The 19,077-nt window shown below is 44.5% G+C and overlaps 1 protein-coding gene and 1 long non-coding RNA gene across 2 annotated transcripts in view; one reads left to right on the top strand and one right to left on the bottom strand.

The window, feature by feature from the left end:
• The window catches only part of arih1 (ariadne ubiquitin-conjugating enzyme E2 binding protein homolog 1 (Drosophila)), a 34,375-nt gene extending 30,470 nt beyond the window's left edge, over nucleotides 1–3,905 (top strand). The window contains exons 12-14 of the mRNA XM_052513697.1: nucleotides 915–1,175; nucleotides 2,510–2,622; nucleotides 3,605–3,905. Of these exons, the coding sequence (XP_052369657.1) occupies nucleotides 915–1,175; nucleotides 2,510–2,622; nucleotides 3,605–3,689 (459 nt within the window). The 3' untranslated portion in view covers nucleotides 3,690–3,905. The remainder of the gene's footprint in view (nucleotides 1–914; nucleotides 1,176–2,509; nucleotides 2,623–3,604) is intronic.
• A 6,483-nt stretch (nucleotides 3,906–10,388) lies between these two features.
• On the bottom strand, nucleotides 10,389–17,192 carry LOC127927381 (uncharacterized). Its single transcript, XR_008127255.1, has 6 exons — nucleotides 17,040–17,192; nucleotides 15,900–16,193; nucleotides 12,236–12,520; nucleotides 10,951–11,137; nucleotides 10,719–10,825; nucleotides 10,389–10,655 (listed from the first exon to the last, which is right to left on the bottom strand). It is a non-coding gene; the product is annotated as an uncharacterized LOC127927381 (long non-coding RNA).
• Nucleotides 17,193–19,077: the final 1,885 nt, after the last annotated feature.

Below are 19,077 nucleotides of genomic sequence, written 5' to 3'. Positions count from 1 at the left end.
GTTGTAGTGGGCGGTAGGTAGGTTATATAGTCACTGTTGTAGTGGGCGGTAGGTAGGTTATATAGTCACTGTTGTAGTGGGCGGTAGGTAGGTTATATAGTCACTGTTGTAGTGGGCGGTAGGTAGGTTATATAGTCACTGTTGTAGTGGGCAGGTTATATAGTCACTGTTGTAGTGGGCGGTAGGTAGGTTATATAGTCACTGTTGTAGTGGGCGGTAGGTAGGTTATATAGTCACTGTTGTAGTGGGCGGTAGGTAGGTTATATAGTCACTGTTGTAGTGGGCGGTAGGTAGGTAGGTTATATAGTCACTGTTGTAGTGGGCGGTAGGTAGGTTATTATAGTCACTGTTGTAGTGGGCGGTAGGTAGGTTATATAGTCACTGTTGTAGTGTGTGGTAGGTAGGTTATATAGTCACTGTTGTAGTGGGTGGTAGGTAGGTTATAGTCACTGTTGTAGTGGGCGGTAGGTAGGTTATATAGTCACTGTTGTAGTAGGTAAGGTGTTACAGCACTTCCTGTTCTACTATAGGTAGGTTATATAGTCACTGTTGTAGTGGGTAATTAAGGTAGGTAGGTTATATAGTCACTGTTCTAGTGTAATGGTAGGTAGGTTATAGCACTTCACTGTTGTAGTGGGCGGTTAGGTCCTGTTATAGTCACTGTTGTAGTGGGCGGTAGGCACTTATATGTCACTGTAATTAAGTGGGTGGTAGCACTTCCTAGGTTATATAGTCACTGTTGTTCTGGGCTTCTGGTAATTAAGTACAGCATAGTCACTGTTGTAGTGGGCGTTAGGTACTTCCTGTTATATGTCACTGTTGCGTTACAGCACTTCCTGTTCTACTGTAATTAAGTGATGGCGTTACAGCACTTCCTGTTCTACTGTAATTAAGTTAAGGCGTGTGCGTTACAGCGCTCCAGAGCAATGTTACAGCGGTACCTGTTCTACTGCAACCGTTACATGAACCACATGCAGTCGCTGCGCTTCGAGCACAAGCTGTACGCCGGGGTCAAGGCCAAGATGGAGGAGATGCAGCAGCACAACATGTCCTGGATCGAGGTGCAGTTCCTGAAGAAGGCCGTGGACGTGCTGTGTCAGTGTCGCTCCACACTCATGTTCACCTACGTCTTCGCCTTCTACCTGAAGAAGAACAACCAGTCCATCATCTTTGAGGTACGGTGTGACCTTAACCCAGGGTTTCCCAAACTCAGTTTTTTTTTTTTGTCCTAGCAATACACAGCTGATTTAAAATAACTAATCATGAAGCTTTTATAATTTGTATCAGCTGTGTAGTGTATGGGATAAAAACAAAATGGTCACCTCTTGGGGCCTAGAGGACTGAGTTTGAGAAACCCTGCCCAAACCCTTCTACCTCAAGAACAGCCAGTCCATCTTTGATGTAAGGGGAGGGGGTGGAATCTAGCCCCAACTCTAACCCTGGTAGCTAGCCGGCCCCATCTCCGACCCTGGTAGCTAGCCGGCCCCAGCTCCGACCCTGGTAGCTAGCCGGCCCCAGCTCCGACCCTGGTAGCTAGCCGGCCCCAGCTCCGACCCTGGTAGCTAGCCGGCCCCAGCTCCGACCCTGGTAGCTAGCCGGCCCCAGCTCCGACCCTGGTAGCTAGCCGGCCCCAGCTCCGACCCTGGTAGCTAGCCGGCCCCAGCTCCGACCCTGGTAGCTAGCCGGCCCCAGCTCCGACCCTGGTAGCTAGCCGGCCCCAGCTCCGACCCTGGTAGCTAGCCGGCCCCAGCTCCGACCCTGGTAGCTAGCCGGCCCCAGCTCCGACCCTGGTAGCTAGCCGGCCCCAGCTCCGACCCTGGTAGCTAGCCGGCCCCAGCTCCGACCCTGGTAGCTCCTCCGACCCTGGTAGCCGGCCCCAGCTCCGCCCTGGTAGCTAGCGGCCCCAGCCCTGGTAGCTAGCCGGCCCCAGCTCCGACCCTGACCCTGGTAGCCGGCCCCAGCTCCGACCCTGGTAGCCCCAGCTCCGACCCTGGTAGCTAGCCGGCCCCAGCTCCGACCCTGGTAGCTAGCCGGCCCCAGCTCCGACCCTGGTAGCTAGCCGGCCCCAGCTCCGACCCTGGTAGCTAGCCGGCCCCAGCTCCGACCCTGGTAGCTAGCCGGCCCCAGCTCCGACCCTGGTAGCTAGCCGGCCCCAGCTCCGACCCTGGTAGCTAGCCGGCCCCAGCTCCGACCCTGGTAGCTAGCCGGCCCCAGCTCCGACCCTGGTAGCTAGCCGGCCCCAGCTCCGACCCTGGTAGCTAGCCGGCCCCAGCTCCGACCCTAAACTCTTCTGTATAGACAGCTAACTCAAACCCTTCAAGAACAGCCTGTCGTCATACTTGAGGTATGGTGAAAGTGGCGAGGTAGTGTGACCATTTCCTATTGGACAAATTACAATGGTATGTCCCTGTTTTCTCTGGTTTGGTGCGTTATGACCCCGGTGTGGTGGTATATGGGTGACTGGGCTGAACGCTCACTGACTGAGACGGACTTGTTGTTATGTCATCAGAACAACCAGGCGGACCTGGAGAACTGCACAGAGACGTTGTCAGGATATCTGGAGAGGGACATCTCCCAGGATTCCTTGCAGGACATCAAGCAAAAAGTACAAGATAAATACAGGTGGGTTGGAAGCTTTTACGTCGCTACATGAACCAATTTACAACCTGAAAATGGCATAGTGTGACACATTTGACCCTCTATGGTAAGGCCCTGAAACATTTGGGGCAGCAGGGTAGTCTAGTGGTTAGAGTGTAGAGGTGGCAGCGTAGCCTAGTGGTTAGAGTGTAGAGGCGGCAGGGTAGCCTAGTGGTTAGAGTGTAGAGGCGGCAGCGTAGCCTAGTGGTTAGAGTGTAGAGGCGGCAGCGTAGCCTAGTGGTTAGAGTGTAGAGGCGGCAGCGTAGCCTAGTGGTTAGAGCGTTGGACTAGTAACCGGAATGTTGCAAGTTCAAACCCCCGAGCTGACAAGGTACAAATCTGTGGTTCTGCCCCTGAACAGGCAGTTAACCCACTGTTCCTAGGCCGTCATTGAAAATAATAATTGGTTCTTAACTGACTTGCCTGGTTAAACAAAGGTAAAAATAAATAAATCAGTGTCTAGAGATATTGTCCAATATATACCTGAGTTGTCAAAAAATTAGGACTTCCTGATACTGAGATGCCCCCCCCCCCTTCAGAACAGCCTTAATTCATTGGGGCATGGACGAGGTGTTGGAAATGTTGACTCCAATGTTTCCCACAGTCGGCTGGATGTCCTTTGGTTGGTGGACCATTCTTGATACACACTGGAAACTGTTGACCCCGCTACCCCGTTCAAAGGCACTTCAATATTTTGTCTTGCCCGTTCGTTCACTCTCTGTCTGACTTAGCAGACATTCGCAATCCACGTCTCAATTGTCTCAAGGCTTAAAAATCCTTCTTTAACCTGTTTCCTCCCCTTCACCTACTCTGATTTTGAAGTGGATTTGATTAACAGGTGACGTCCAATAAGGGACCCCTGGTTTCACATGGAAAGGGGTGTTATTGATGTTTGGTGTACTCCTGTGTATATTCTCTCCCGTGTGTGTAGATGCTGTACGTCATCTCTCTCCTGTGTCCTGTGTAGATATTGTGAGAGCCGGCGGAGGGTGCTGCTACAACATGTTCACGAAGGCTATGAAAAGGACCAATGGGAGTACATAGAGGATTAAGAAGGACCAATGGGAGTACATAGAGGATTAAGAAGGACCAATGGGAGTACATAGAGGATTAAGAAGGACCAACGGGAGTACATTGGCCTCTCCTCATGGACCATCTCTAGAGAGAATATATTTTCTTTGCCCCCTCTCTCCTCATGGACCATCTCTAGAGAGAATATATTTTCTTTGCCCCCCCCTCTCTCCTCATGGACCATCTCTAGAGAGAATATATTTTGTTTGCCCCCCCCCCCTCTCCTCATGGACCATCTCTAGAGAGAATATATTTTCTTTGCCCCCCCCTCTCCTCATGGACCATCTCTAGAGAGAATATATTTTCTTTGCCCCCCCCTCTCTCCTCATGGACCATCTCTAGAGAGAATATATTTTCTTTGCACCCCCTCTCTCCTCATGGACCATCTCTAGAGAGAATATATTTTCTTTGCCCCCTCTCTCCTCATGGACCATCTCTAGAGAGAATATATTTTCTTTGCCCGCCCCCCTCTCTCTCCTCATGGACCATCTCTAGAGAGAATATATTTTCTTTGCCCCCCCCTCTCTCCTCATGGACCATCTCTAGAGAGAATATATTTTCTTTGCCCCCCTCTCTCCTCATGGACCATCTCTAGAGAGAATATATTTTCTTTGCCCCCCTCCCCCCTCATGGACTCCTCATGGACCATCTCTAGAGAGAATATATTTTCTTTGCCCCCCTCTCCTCATGGACCATCTCTAGAGAGAATATATTTTCTTTGCCCCCCCCCCTCTCCTCATGGACCATCTCTAGGGAGAATATATTTTCTTTGCCCCCCTCTCTCCTCATGGACCATCTCTAGAGAGAATATATTTTCTTTGCCCCCCTCTCCTCATGGACCATCTCTAGAGAGAATATATTTTCTTTGCCCCCCCTCCTCATGGACCATCTCTCTAGAGAGAATATATTTTCTTTGCCCCCCTCTCTCCTCATGGACCATCTCTAGAGAGATTATATTTTCTTTGCCCCCCCCCTCTCTCCTCATGGACCATCTCTAGAGAATATTTGTTCTTAGTCCTTGAGGAGAGGATATCTGTGTTCTGTAAGTGTTTCTCTCTACTGTCTCTACCCTCTCCACACCATCTCTGAGTATCTCTTCTCTAGAGAATAGAATATTTCTTTCTTCTACCTTCTGCACATCACCATGGACTATCTCCTAGTTTAGAGGATATCTCCTGGGACACCACCCACCATTACATCCTACTCACCTCCCTGGTTGAATGGAAACGTTCAAAGGAAATCATCAATAAGAGGGTAGAATATTGAAACAGTGTTGTTAACAACAGTGTGAGAAGACTGACCATTCAAGAGTGGATCGATTTCTGGTCCCAGTCCATCCCTCCTGGCCGGTGTTACTGAACTGCATCAGATTTCATACGACTGCCAAAAAAGGGGCATAGATCACATCGAAAATCAACTAGAACAGCTGCTGCACATAGAGCTGTGACATCTAGAACAGCTGCTGCAGTTAAGTCTGAAGGTGACACCAAAGTGGCCATCGTTCAAAACCAATCCTTTTTTTTTGCCCCAGTCGTTTTGGCAAATTTAGGACTCGTTCTCGCCCCCCAAAATGCTTGTGTGTTGACACCATTATTAAGAAAGTATAATTATATTAAATGATATGTTTGATTTTAATAAATGTCATTACTGGGAGTATTGTGTGAGTCAGTAGAATAGAACTCTCAACTGAAATTGTTTTATATGAATTACTTGAATATACAACAGGAGTGTCTCGGTGTGTATTTGCACTGTAGGATTCAAAATTCTGTTCACAGGTTCTTCAGAAATCCTGGTTGGAAGATTCCCACTATCAGGAGCGAATAAGCAGAAATCTGGGATCCCTCCAACCAGGATTTCGCGACCTTAATTTGCAGTGTGTTCAATCAGTCTAGAATGAGATCTCTAAAGCCTCGTTCACACTGCAGGCCTTAATGCTCAAAACAGTTTTTTTTTTTTTCAAGTCCGTTATAAAATACCTTTTTGTCCAAACAGCAAGTTGCAACTGACCAAATCAGGTGTGTGTGTGTTCAGACGGAAGTCGTTTGCTGACATGGCTATGCTAGTTGTCATAGTAACGACGGGTGTGTGTGTGTGTTCAGACGGAAGTCGTTTGCTGACATGGCTATGCTAGTTGTCATAGTAACGACGGGTGTGTGTGTGTGTGTTCAGACGGAAGTCGTTTGCTGACATGGCTATGCTAGTTGTCATAGTAACGACGAGTGTGTGTGTGTGTTCAGACGGAAGTCGTTTGCTGACATGGCTATGCTAGTTGTCATAGTAACGACGGGTGTGTGTGTGTCCAGACGGAAGTCGTTTGCTCGCATGGCTATGCTAGTTGTCATAGTAACGTGCACAGATGTTTAGGCTGATTTAGTGGTGCTTGTGCTTCCTATCACACAGAAGTTATGACAACAATGGATATTTCCCCGTTGCTCTGAATGTCCAAAATCGAAATGTAAGTACACTTTTAGATGAACCAACTTGAAAAAAACGAGTCCTTTTTTTTGTTGTCTAGCCACAAAAAAAAGCAGCTAGCTAGCTGTTAACTATTTTGTTTGTGAACAATTAACACGCTAGTTAGCTTGAACATGTTCTTGTCGAACTGTCAACAGAGCAGCTGGCAAACACACAGGCAGTACCAGTCAAAGGTTTGGACACCAACTCATTCCAGGGTTTTCCTTCATTTATTTTTGTAGAATAATATTGAAGACATCAAAACTAATTAAATAACACACATGTAGTAACCAAAAAAGTGTAAAAACAAATAATAAATCTAAATAATGACTCTTAAAAACCACTTGACGCGAAATAAAGCCACATGGCCAAGTTTGTTTGAAATGTGGCTGCAAGGAAAAAGAACATTTGAATCAGATATGCACATTTTGTTTTTGAGTAACTAAAAACTGGCAATGTGAACAAGGCTTTCCAATCTTTCAGAATGGGTGAAATTATGTTCAGATTCATTCAGACAAGATGAATAGTAGTGGTCTTTTGGGCAGAAAAAGAAGTTGCATCAAATTTATTTACATATTAGAGGAAGTATTCATACCCCTTGACTTATTCCACAATTTGATACAGCCTGAATTCAACATGGATTAAATATCTATACACAATATCCCATAATGACAAGGTGAAAACATGTTTGTACAATTCTTTCAAATATATATTGAACATTTAAATATGGAAATCTCATTTAAGTATTCACAATCCTGGGTGAATACATGTTAGAATCACCTTTAGTAGTGATTTCAGCTGTGAGTCTTTCTGGGTACGTCTCTAATAGCTTTACACACCTGGATTGTACAATATTTTCCATCATTAAATTCTCAAATTGGTTGTTGATCATTGCTAGATTACCCTTTTTCAAGCAGATTTTAAGACAAACTAACTAGACCACTCAGGAACATTCACTGTCTAATTGGTAAGCAACTCCATTCTATATTTGGCCTTGTGTTTTAGGTTATTTAGGACCTGCTGAAAGGTGAATTCCTCTCCAAATGTCTGGTGGAAAGCTAACGGAAAACCAGGTTTTCGTCTAGGATTTTTACCTGTGCTTAGCTCCGTTTCTTTATTTTTATCCTGAAACTCGCCAGTCCTTAACGATTACAATCATACCCATAACATGATGCAGCCACCACTATGTTTTTTGAAAATATGAAGAGTGGTACTCCAGTAATGTTTGTATGGATTTGCCCCGAACATAACACTGTGTTTGGGACAAAAGTTGTAGTCGTGACTTGTAAGATGTGTCAGGCTTTCAGATGCTTTTGTTTTGTTCTTCTGCCCAGGTGATGAATCAATGATTGAATTTGAATGGATTTTTCTTTACGAAGGAAAATCCATGTTTCGTTTAGGCTGTCCCTCTGTCTTGCAGGTGCAGCTACAGCCGTCTGTGAGACCCACAGGCTCTACGTCCCAAATGACATTTCCCTATATAGTGCACTTCTTTTGACCAGAGCTAATGCACTCCGTAGGGAATAGGGATTCATTTGGGAAATATTCTTCTGTTATCATCACCATGTCTGTATGCTTGCTTGTTCGCTACCAACATTTCAATTTAACATTCAAAGTAACATGAAAGCAGCTACTTTCATTTGATAGAAGCACCCCCCCCCCAAAAAAAAACTTTTCTACATTTTCTTTCTTAATGCTATTAAAATTGTATTTCTTATTTACAAAGTTAGTGTATAAAATGTTGGAAGAGATTAGTTGTTCATTTCAAAGACAAACAAATATTAAAGTGCAAAATTAGTTTTTTTTTTGTCTTTGACACTCATCACTTTAAGGATGAAACCTAGAAATGCTTCTACAGCGCTAATGTTACCTTTACTAGGGGGAGTAGGAGCATTCTAATAACACACCTTTACTAGGGGGAGGAGCATTATAATAACACACCTTTACTAGGGGAGGAGCATTATAACACACCTTTACTAAGGGGCATTATAACACACCTTTACTAGGGGGAGGAGCATTATAACACACCTTTACTAGGGGAGGAGCATTATAACACACCTTTACTGGGGGAGCATTATAATAACACACCTTTACTGAGGGGAGCATTATAATAACACACCTTTACTAGGGGGGAGGAGGAGCATTATAACACACCTTTACTAGGGGAGGAGCATTATAATAACACACCTTTACTGAGGGGGAGCATTATAATATCACACCTTTACATGGGGGAGGAGGGGCATTATAACACACCTTTACTAGGGGGAGGAGCATTATAACACACCTTTACTAGGGGGAGGAGCATTATAATAACACACCTTTACTGAGGGGGAGCATTATAATAACACACCTTTACTAGGGGGGAGGAGGAGCATTATAACACACCTTTACTAGGGGGGGGGAGGAGCATTATAACACACCTTTACTAGGGGAGGAGGAGCATTATAACACACCTTTACTAGGGGAGGAGCATTATAATAACACACCTTTACTAGGGGAGGAGCATTATAATAACACACCTTACTGCATTATAATAACACACCTTTACTAGGGGAGGAGGAGCATTATAATATCACACCTTTACATGGGGGGAGGAGGGGCATTATAACACACCTTTACTAGGGGGAGGAGCATTATAATAACACACCTTTACTGAGGGGGAGCATTATAATAACACACCTTTACTAGGGGGAGGAGCATTATAACACACCTTTACTAGGGGGAGGAGCATTATAATAACACACCTTTACTAGGGGGAGGAGCATTATAATAACACACCTTTACTGAGGGGGAGCATTATAATAACACACCTTTACTGAGGGGGAGCATTATAATAACACACCTTTACTAGGGGGGAGGAGGAGCATTATAACACACCTTTACTGAGGGGGGAGGAGGAGCATTATAATAACACACCTTTACTAGGGGGGAGGAGGAGCATTATAATAACACACCTTTACTGAGGGGGAGCATTATAATAACACACCTTTACTAGGGGGGAGGAGGAGCATTATAACACACCTTTACTAGGGGAGGAGGAGCATTATAACACACCTTTACTAGGGGGAGGAGCATTATAACACACCTTTACTAGGGGGAGGAGCATTATAATAACACACCTTTACTGAGGGGGAGCATTATAATAACACACCTTTACTAGGGGGGAGGAGGAGCATTATAATATCACACCTTTACATGGGGGGAGGAGGGGCATTATAACACACCTTTACTAGGGGGAGGAGCATTATAATAACACACCTTTACTGAGGGGGAGCATTATAATAACACACCTTTACTAGGGGGAGGAGCATTATAACACACCTTTACTAGGGGGAGGAGCATTATAACACACATTTACTAGGGGGAGGAGCATTATAACACACCTTTACTAGGGGGAGGAGCATTATAACACACCTTTACTAGGGGGAGGGGCATTATAACACACCTTTACTAGGGGAGGAGCATTATAATAACACACCTTTACTAGGGGGAGGAGCATTATAACACACCTTTACTAGGGGGAGGAGCATTATAATAACACACCTTTACTGAGGGGGAGCATTATAATAACACACCTTTACTAGGGGGAGGAGCATTATAACACACCTTTACTAGGGGGAGGAGCATTATAATAACACACCTTTACATGGGGGGAGGAGGGGCATTATAACACACCTTTACTAGGGGGAGGAGCATTATAATAACACACCTTTACTGAGGGGGAGCATTATAATAACACACCTTTACTGAGGGGGAGCATTATAATAACACACCTTTACTAGGGGGGAGGAGGAGCATTATAACACACCTTTACTGAGGGGGGAGGAGGAGCATTATAATAACACACCTTTACTAGGGGGGAGGAGGAGCATTATAATAACACACCTTTACATGGGGGGAGGAGGGGCATTATAACACACCTTTACTAGGGGGAGGAGCATTATAATAACACACCTTTACTAGGGGGAGGAGCATTATAACACACCTTTACTAGGGGGAGGAGCATTATAATAACACACCTTTACTAGGGGGAGGAGCATTATAATAACACACCTTTACTAGGGGGAGGAGCATTATAACACACCTTTACTAGGGGGAGGAGCATTATAACACACCTTTACTAGGGGGAGGGGCATTATAACACACCTTTACTAGGGGGAGGAGCATTATAACACACCTTTACTAGGGGAGGAGCATTATAACACACCTTTACTAGGGGGAGGAGCATTATAATAACACACCTTTACTGAGGGGGAGCATTATAATAACACACCTTTACTAGGGGGAGGAGCATTATAACACACCTTTACTAGGGGGAGGGGCATTATAACACCTTTACTAGGGGGAGGAGCATTATAATAACACACCTTTACTGAGGAGGAGCATTATAACACACCTTTACTAGGGGGAGGAGCATTATAACACACCTTTACTAGGGGGAGGAGCATTATAATAACACACCTTTACTGAGGGGGAGCATTATAATAACACACCTTTACTAGGGGGAGGAGCATTATAACACACCTTTACTGAGGGGGAGCATTATAATAACACACCTTTACTAGGGGGGAGGAGGAGCATTATAATATCACACCTTTACATGGGGGGAGGAGGGGCATTATAACACACCTTTACTAGGGGGAGGAGCATTATAATAACACACCTTTACTAGGGGGAGGAGCATTATAACACACCTTTACTGAGGAGGAGCATTATAACACACCTTTACTAGGGGGAGGAGCATTATAACACACCTTTACTAGGGGGAGGAGCATTATAATAACACACCTTTACTGAGGGGGAGCATTATAATAACACACCTTTACTAGGGGGAGGAGCATTATAACACACCTTTACTAGGGGGAGGAGCATTATAACACACATTTACTAGGGGGAGGAGCATTATAACACACCTTTACTAGGGGGAGGAGCATTATAACACACCTTTACTAGGGGGAGGAGCATTATAACACACCTTTACTAGGGGGAGGAGCATTATAATAACACACCTTTACATGGGGGAGGAGGGGCATTATAACACACCTTTACTAGGGGGAGGAGCATTATAATAACACACCTTTACTGAGGGGGAGCATTATAATAACACACCTTTACTAGGGGAGGAGCATTATAATACACCTTTACTGGGGGGAGCATTATAATAACACCTTTACTAGGGGGAGGAGCATTATAACACACCTTTACTAGGGGGAGGAGCATTATAACACACCTTTACTAGGGGAGGAGCATTATAATAACACACCTTTACTAGGGGGGGCATTATAACACACCTTTACTAGGATGAGGAGCATTATAACACACCTTTACTAGGGGGAGGAGCATTATAATAACACACCTTTACTGAGGGGGAGCATTATAATAACACACCTTTACTAGGGGGAGGAGCATTATAACACACCTTTACTAGGGGGAGGGGCATTATAACACCTTTACTAGGGGGAGGAGCATTATAATAACACACCTTTACTGAGGAGGAGCATTATAACACACCTTTACTAGGGGGAGGAGCATTATAACACACCTTTACTAGGGGGAGGAGCATTATAATAACACACCTTTACTAGGGGGAGGAGCATTATAATAACACACCTTTACTGAGGGGGAGCATTATAATAACACACCTTTACTGAGGGGGAGGAGGAGCATTATAACACACCTTTACTAGGGGGGAGGAGGAGCATTATAACACACCTTTACTAGGGGGAGGAGCATTATAACACACCTTTACTAGGGGGAGGAGCATTATAATAACACACCTTTACTAGGGGGAGGAGCATTATAATAACACACCTTTACTGAGGGGGAGCATTATAATAACACACCTTTACTAGGGGGAGGAGGAGCATTATAATATCACACCTTTACATGGGGGAGGAGGGGCATTATAACACACCTTTACTAGGGGGAGGAGCATTATAATAACACACCTTTACTGAGGGGGAGTCATGATAATAACACACCTTTACTAGGGGAGGAGCATTATAACACACCTTTACTAGGGGAGGAGCATTATAACACACATTTACTAGGGGAGGAGCATTATAACACACACCTTTACTAGGGGGAGGGGCATTATAACACACCTTTACTAGGGGGAGGAGCATTATAACACACCTTTACTAGGGGGAGGAGCATTATAACACCTTTACTAGGGGGAGGAGCATTATAATAACACACCTTTACTGAGGAGGAGCATTATAACACACCTTTACTAGGGGGAGGAGCATTATAACACACCTTTACTAGGGGGAGGAGCATTATAATAACACACCTTTACTAGGGGGAGGAGCATTATAATAACACACCTTTACTGAGGGGGAGCATTATAATAACACACCTTTACTAGGGGGAGGAGCATTATAACACACCTTTACTAGGGGGAGGAGCATTATAACACACCTTTACTAGGGGGAGGAGCATTATAATAACACACCTTTACATGGGGGGAGGAGGGGCATTATAACACACCTTTACTAGGGGGAGGAGCATTATAATAACACACCTTTACTGAGGGGGAGCATTATAATAACACACCTTTACTAGGGGGAGGAGCATTATAATAACACACCTTTACTAGGGGGGAGGAGCATTATAACACACCTTTACTAGGGGGAGGAGCATTATAACACACCTTTACTAGGGGGAGGGGCATTATAACACACCTTTACTAGGATGAGGAGCATTATAACACACCTTTACTAGGGGGAGGAGCATTATAATAACACACCTTTACTGAGGGGGAGCATTATAATAACACACCTTTACTAGGGGGAGGAGCATTATAACACACCTTTACTAGGGGGAGGGGCATTATAACACCTTTACTAGGGGGAGGAGCATTATAATAACACACCTTTACTGAGGAGGAGCATTATAACACACCTTTACTAGGGGGAGGAGCATTATAACACACCTTTACTAGGGAGGAGCATTATAATAACACACCTTTACTGGGGAGGGATTATAACACACCTTTACTAGGGGGAGCATTATAATAACACACCTTTACTAGGGGGAGCATTATAATAACACACCTTTACTAGGGGGGAGGAGGAGCATTATAACACACCTTTACTAGGGGGAGGAGGAGCATTATAACACACCTTTACTAGGGGGAGGAGCATTATAACACACCTTTACTAGGGGGAGGAGCATTATAATAACACACCTTTACTAGGGGGAGGAGCATTATAATAACACACCTTTACTGAGGGGGAGCATTATAATAACACACCTTTACTAGGGGGAGGAGGAGCATTATAATAACACACCTTTACTAGGGGGGAGGAGGAGCATTAATAACACACCTTTACAGGGGGAGGAGGGTCATTATAACACACCTTTACTAGGGGGAGGAGCATTATAATAACACACCTTTACTAGGGGGAGGAGCATTATAACACACCTTTACTAGGGGAGGAGCATTATAACACACACCTTTACTAGGGGGAGGAGCATTATAACACACCTTTACTAGGGGAGGGGCATTATAACACACCTTTACTAGGGGAGGGCATTATAACACACCTTTACTAGGGGAGGAGCATTATAACACACCTTTACTAGGGGAGGAGCATTATAATAACACACCTTTACTGGGGAGGAGGGGCATTATAACACACCTTTACTAGGGGGAGGAGCATTATAATAACACACCTTTACTAGGGGGAGCATTATAATAACACACCTTTACTAGGGGGGAGCATTATAATAACACACCTTTACTAGGGGAGGAGCATTATAACACACCTTTACTAGGGGGGAGGAGCATTATAACACACCTTTACTAGGGGAGGAGCATTATAACACACCTTTACTAGGGGAGGGGCATTATAACACACCTTTACTAGGGGAGGAGCATTATAACACACCTTTACTAGGGGGGAGGGGGAGGAGCATTATAATAACACACCTTTACTGAGGGGAGCATTATAATAACACACCTTTACTAGGGGGAGGAGCATTATAACACACCTTTACTAGGGGGAGGGGCATTATAACACCTTTACTAGGGGGAGGAGCATTATAATAACACACCTTTACTGAGGAGGAGCATTATAACACACCTTTACTAGGGGAGGAATAACACACCTTTACTGAGCATTATAACACACCTTTACTAGGGGAGGAGCATTATAATAACACACCTTTACTAGGGGAGGAGGAGCATTATAATAACACACCTTTACTGAGGGGGGAGGAGGAGCATTATAATAACACACCTTTACTAGGGGGGAGGAGGAGCATTATAACACACCTTTACTAGGGGGGAGGAGCATTATAACACACCTTTACTAGGGGGAGGAGCATTATAATAACACACCTTTACTAGGGGGAGGAGCATTATAATAACACACCTTTACTGAGGGGGAGCATTATAATAACACACCTTTACTAGGGGAGGAGCATTATAATATCACACCTTTACTGGGGGAGGAGGAGGAGCATTATAACACACCTTTACTAGGGGGAGGAGCATTATAATAACACACCTTTACTGAGGGGGAGCATTATAATAACACACCTTTACTAGGGGGAGGAGCATTATAACACACCTTTACTAGGGGGAGGAGCATTATAACACACATTTACTAGGGGGAGGAGCATTATAACACACCTTTACTAGGGGGAGGAGCATTATAACACACCTTTACTAGGGGGAGGGGCATTATAACACACCTTTACTATGGGGAGGAGCATTATAATAACACACCTTTACTAGGGGGAGGAGCATTATAACACACCTTTACTAGGGGGAGGAGCATTATAATAACACACCTTTACTGAGGGGGAGCATTATAATAACACACCTTTACTAGGGGGAGGAGCATTATAACACACCTTTACTAGGGGGAGGAGCATTATAATAACACACCTTTACATGGGGGGAGGAGGGGCATTATAACACACCTTTACTAGGGGGAGGAGCATTATAATAACACACCTTTACTGAGGGGGAGCATTATAATAACACACCTTTACTAGGGGGAGGAGCATTATAATAACACACCTTTACTAGGGGGAGGAGCATTATAACACACCTTTACTAGGGGGAGGAGCATTATAACACACCTTTACTAGGGGGAGGAGCATTATAACACACCTTTACTAGGGGGAGGGGCATTATAACACACCTTTACTAGGGGGAGGAGCATTATAACACACCTTTACTAGGGGGAGGAGCATTATAACACACCTTTACTAGGGGGAGGAGCATTATAATAACACACCTTTACTGAGGGGGAGCATTATAATAACACACCTTTACTAGGGGGAGGAGCATTATAACACACCTTTACTAGGGGGAGGGGCATTATAACACCTTTACTAGGGGGAGGAGCATTATAATAACACACCTTTACTGAGGAGGAGCATTATAACACACCTTTACTAGGGGGAGGAGCATTATAACACACCTTTACTAGGGGGAGGAGCATTATAATAACACACCTTTACTAGGGGGAGGAGCATTATAATAACACACCTTTACTGAGGGGGAGCATTATAATAACACACCTTTACTGAGGGGGAGCATTATAATAACACACCTTTACTAGGGGGGAGGAGGAGCATTATAACACACCTTTACTAGGGGGAGGAGGAGCATTATAACACACCTTTACTAGGGGGAGGAGCATTATAACACACCTTTACTAGGGGGAGGAGCATTATAATAACACACCTTTACTAGGGGGAGGAGCATTATAATAACACACCTTTACTAGGGGGGAGGAGGAGCATTATAATATCACACCTTTACATGGGGGGAGGAGGGGCATTATAACACACCTTTACTAGGGGGAGGAGCATTATAATAACACACCTTTACTGAGGGGGAGCATTATAATAACACACCTTTACTAGGGGGAGGAGCATTATAACACACCTTTACTATGGGGAGGAGCATTATAACACACATTTACTAGGGGGAGGAGCATTATAACACACCTTTACTAGGGGGAGGAGCATTATAACACACCTTTACTAGGGGGAGGGGCATTATAACACACCTTTACTAGGGGGAGGAGCATTATAATAACACACCTTTACATGGGGGAGGAGGGGCATTATAACACACCTTTACTAGGGGGAGGAGCATTATAATAACACGCCTTTACTGAGGGGGAGCATTATAATAACACACCTTTACTAGGGGGAGGAGCATTATAACACACCTTTACTAGGGGGAGGAGCATTATAACACACCTTTACTAGGGGGAGGAGCATTATAACACACCTTTACTAGGGGAGGGGCATTATAACACACCTTTACTAGGGGAGGAGCATTAATAACACACCTTTACTAGGGGGAGGGAGCATTATAACACCTTTACTAGGGGAGGAGCATTATAATAACACACCTTTACTGGGGAGGAGCATTATAACACACCTTTACTAGGGGAGGAGCATTATAACACACCTTTACTGAGGGGGAGCATTATAATAACACACCTTTACTAGGGGGAGGAGCATTATAACACACCTTTACTATGGGGAGGAGCATTATAACACACATTTACTAGGGGAGGAGCATTATAACACACCTTTACTAGGGGGAGGAGCATTATAACACACCTTTACTAGGGGAGGGGCATTATAACACACCTTTACTAGGGGAGGAGCATTATAATAACACACCTTTACATGGGGAGGAGGGGCATTATAACACACCTTTACTAGGGAGGAGCATTATAATAACACGCCTTTACTGAGGGGGAGCATTATAATAACACACCTTTACTAGGGGAGGAGCATTATAACACACCTTTACTAGGGGAGGAGCATTATAACACACCTTTACTAGGGGAGGAGCATTATAACACACCTTTACTAGGGGGAGGGGCATTATAACACACCTTTACTAGGGGGAGGAGCATTATAACACACCTTTACTAGGGGGAGGAGCATTATAACACCTTTACTAGGGGGAGGAGCATTATAATAACACACCTTTACTGAGGAGGAGCATTATAACACACCTTTACTAGGGGGAGGAGCATTATAACACACCTTTACTAGGGGAGGAGCATTATAATAACACACCTTTACTAGGGGGAGGAGCATTATAATAACACACCTTTACTGAGGGGGAGCATTATAATAACACACCTTTACTAGGGGGGAGGAGGGGCATTATAACACCTTTACTAGGGGGGAGGAGGAGCATTATAACACACCTTTACTAGGGGGAGGAGCATTATAACACACCTTTACTAGGGGGAGGAGCATTATAATAACACACCTTTACTGAGGGGGAGCATTATAATAACACACCTTTACTAGGGGGAGGAGGGGCATTATAACACCTTTACTAGGGGGGAGGAGGAGCATTATAACACACCTTTACTAGGGGGAGGAGCATTATAACACACCTTTACTAGGGGGAGGAGCATTATAATAACACACCTTTACTAGGGGGAGGAGCATTATAACACACATTTACTAGGGGGAGGAGCATTATAACACACCTTTACTAGGGGGAGGAGCATTATAACACACCTTTACTAGGGGGAGGGGCATTATAACACACCTTTACTAGGGGAGGAGCATTATAACACACCTTTACTAGGGGGAGGAGCATTATAATAACACACCTTTACATGGGGGAGGAGGGGCATTATAACACACCTTTACTAGGGGGAGGAGCATTATAATAACACGCCTTTACTGAGGGGGAGCATTATAATAACACACCTTTACTAGGGGGAGGAGCATTATAACACACCTTTACTAGGGGGAGGAGCATTATAACACACCTTTACTAGGGGAGGGGCATTATAACACACCTTTACTAGGGGGAGGAGCATTATAACACACCTTTACTAGGGGGAGGAGCATTATAACACCTTTACTAGGGGGAGGAGCATTATAATAACACACCTTTACTGAGGGGGAGCATTATAATAACACACCTTTACTAGGGGGGAGGAGGGGCATTATAACACCTTTACTAGGGGGGAGGAGGAGCATTATAACACACCTTTACTAGGGGAGGAGCATTATAACACACCTTTACTAGGGGGAGGAGCATTATAATAACACACCTTTACTAGGGGGAGGAGCATTATAATAACACACCTTTACTGAGGGGAGCATTATAATAACACACCTTTACTAGGGGGGAGGAGGGGCATTATAACACCTTTACTAGGGGGGAGGAGGAGCATTATAACACACCTTTACTAGGGGGAGGAGCATTATAACACACCTTTACTAGGGGGAGGAGCATTATAATAACACACCTTTACTGAGGGGGAGCATTATAATAACACACCTTTACTAGGGGGGAGGAGGGGCATTATAACACCTTTACTAGGGGGGAGGAGGAGCATTATAACACACCTTTACTAGGGGGAGGAGCATTATAACACACCTTTACTAGGGGGAGGAGCATTATAATAACACACCTTTACTAGGGGGAGGAGCATTATAATAACACACCTTTACTAGGGGGAGGAGGAGCATTATATCACACCTTTACTGAGGGGGAGCATTATAATAACACACCTTTACTGAGGGGGAGCATTATAATAACACACCTTTACTAGGGGGAGGAGCATTATAACACACCTTTACTAGGGGGAGGAGCATTATAACACACCTTTACTAGGGGGAGGAGCATTATAACACACCTTTACTAGGGGGAGGAGCATTATAATAACACACCTTTACTGAGGGGGAGCATTATAACACACCTTTACTAGGGGGAGGAGCATTATAACACACCTTTACTAGGGGGAGGAGCATTATAATAACACACCTTTACTAGGGGGAGGAGCATTATAATAACACACCTTTACTAGGGGGAGGAGCATTATAACAAACCTTTACTAGGGGAGGAGCATTATAACACCTTTACTAGGGGGAGGAGCATTATAATAACACACCTTTACT

This window comes from Oncorhynchus keta, unplaced genomic scaffold, assembly GCF_023373465.1.
Source record: "Oncorhynchus keta strain PuntledgeMale-10-30-2019 unplaced genomic scaffold, Oket_V2 Un_scaffold_1378_pilon_pilon, whole genome shotgun sequence".
Taxonomy (NCBI): Eukaryota; Metazoa; Chordata; class Actinopteri; order Salmoniformes; family Salmonidae; genus Oncorhynchus; species Oncorhynchus keta.
Note: the sequence above shows the minus strand (reverse complement) of the source record. Positions and strands in the feature narration are given on the sequence as shown.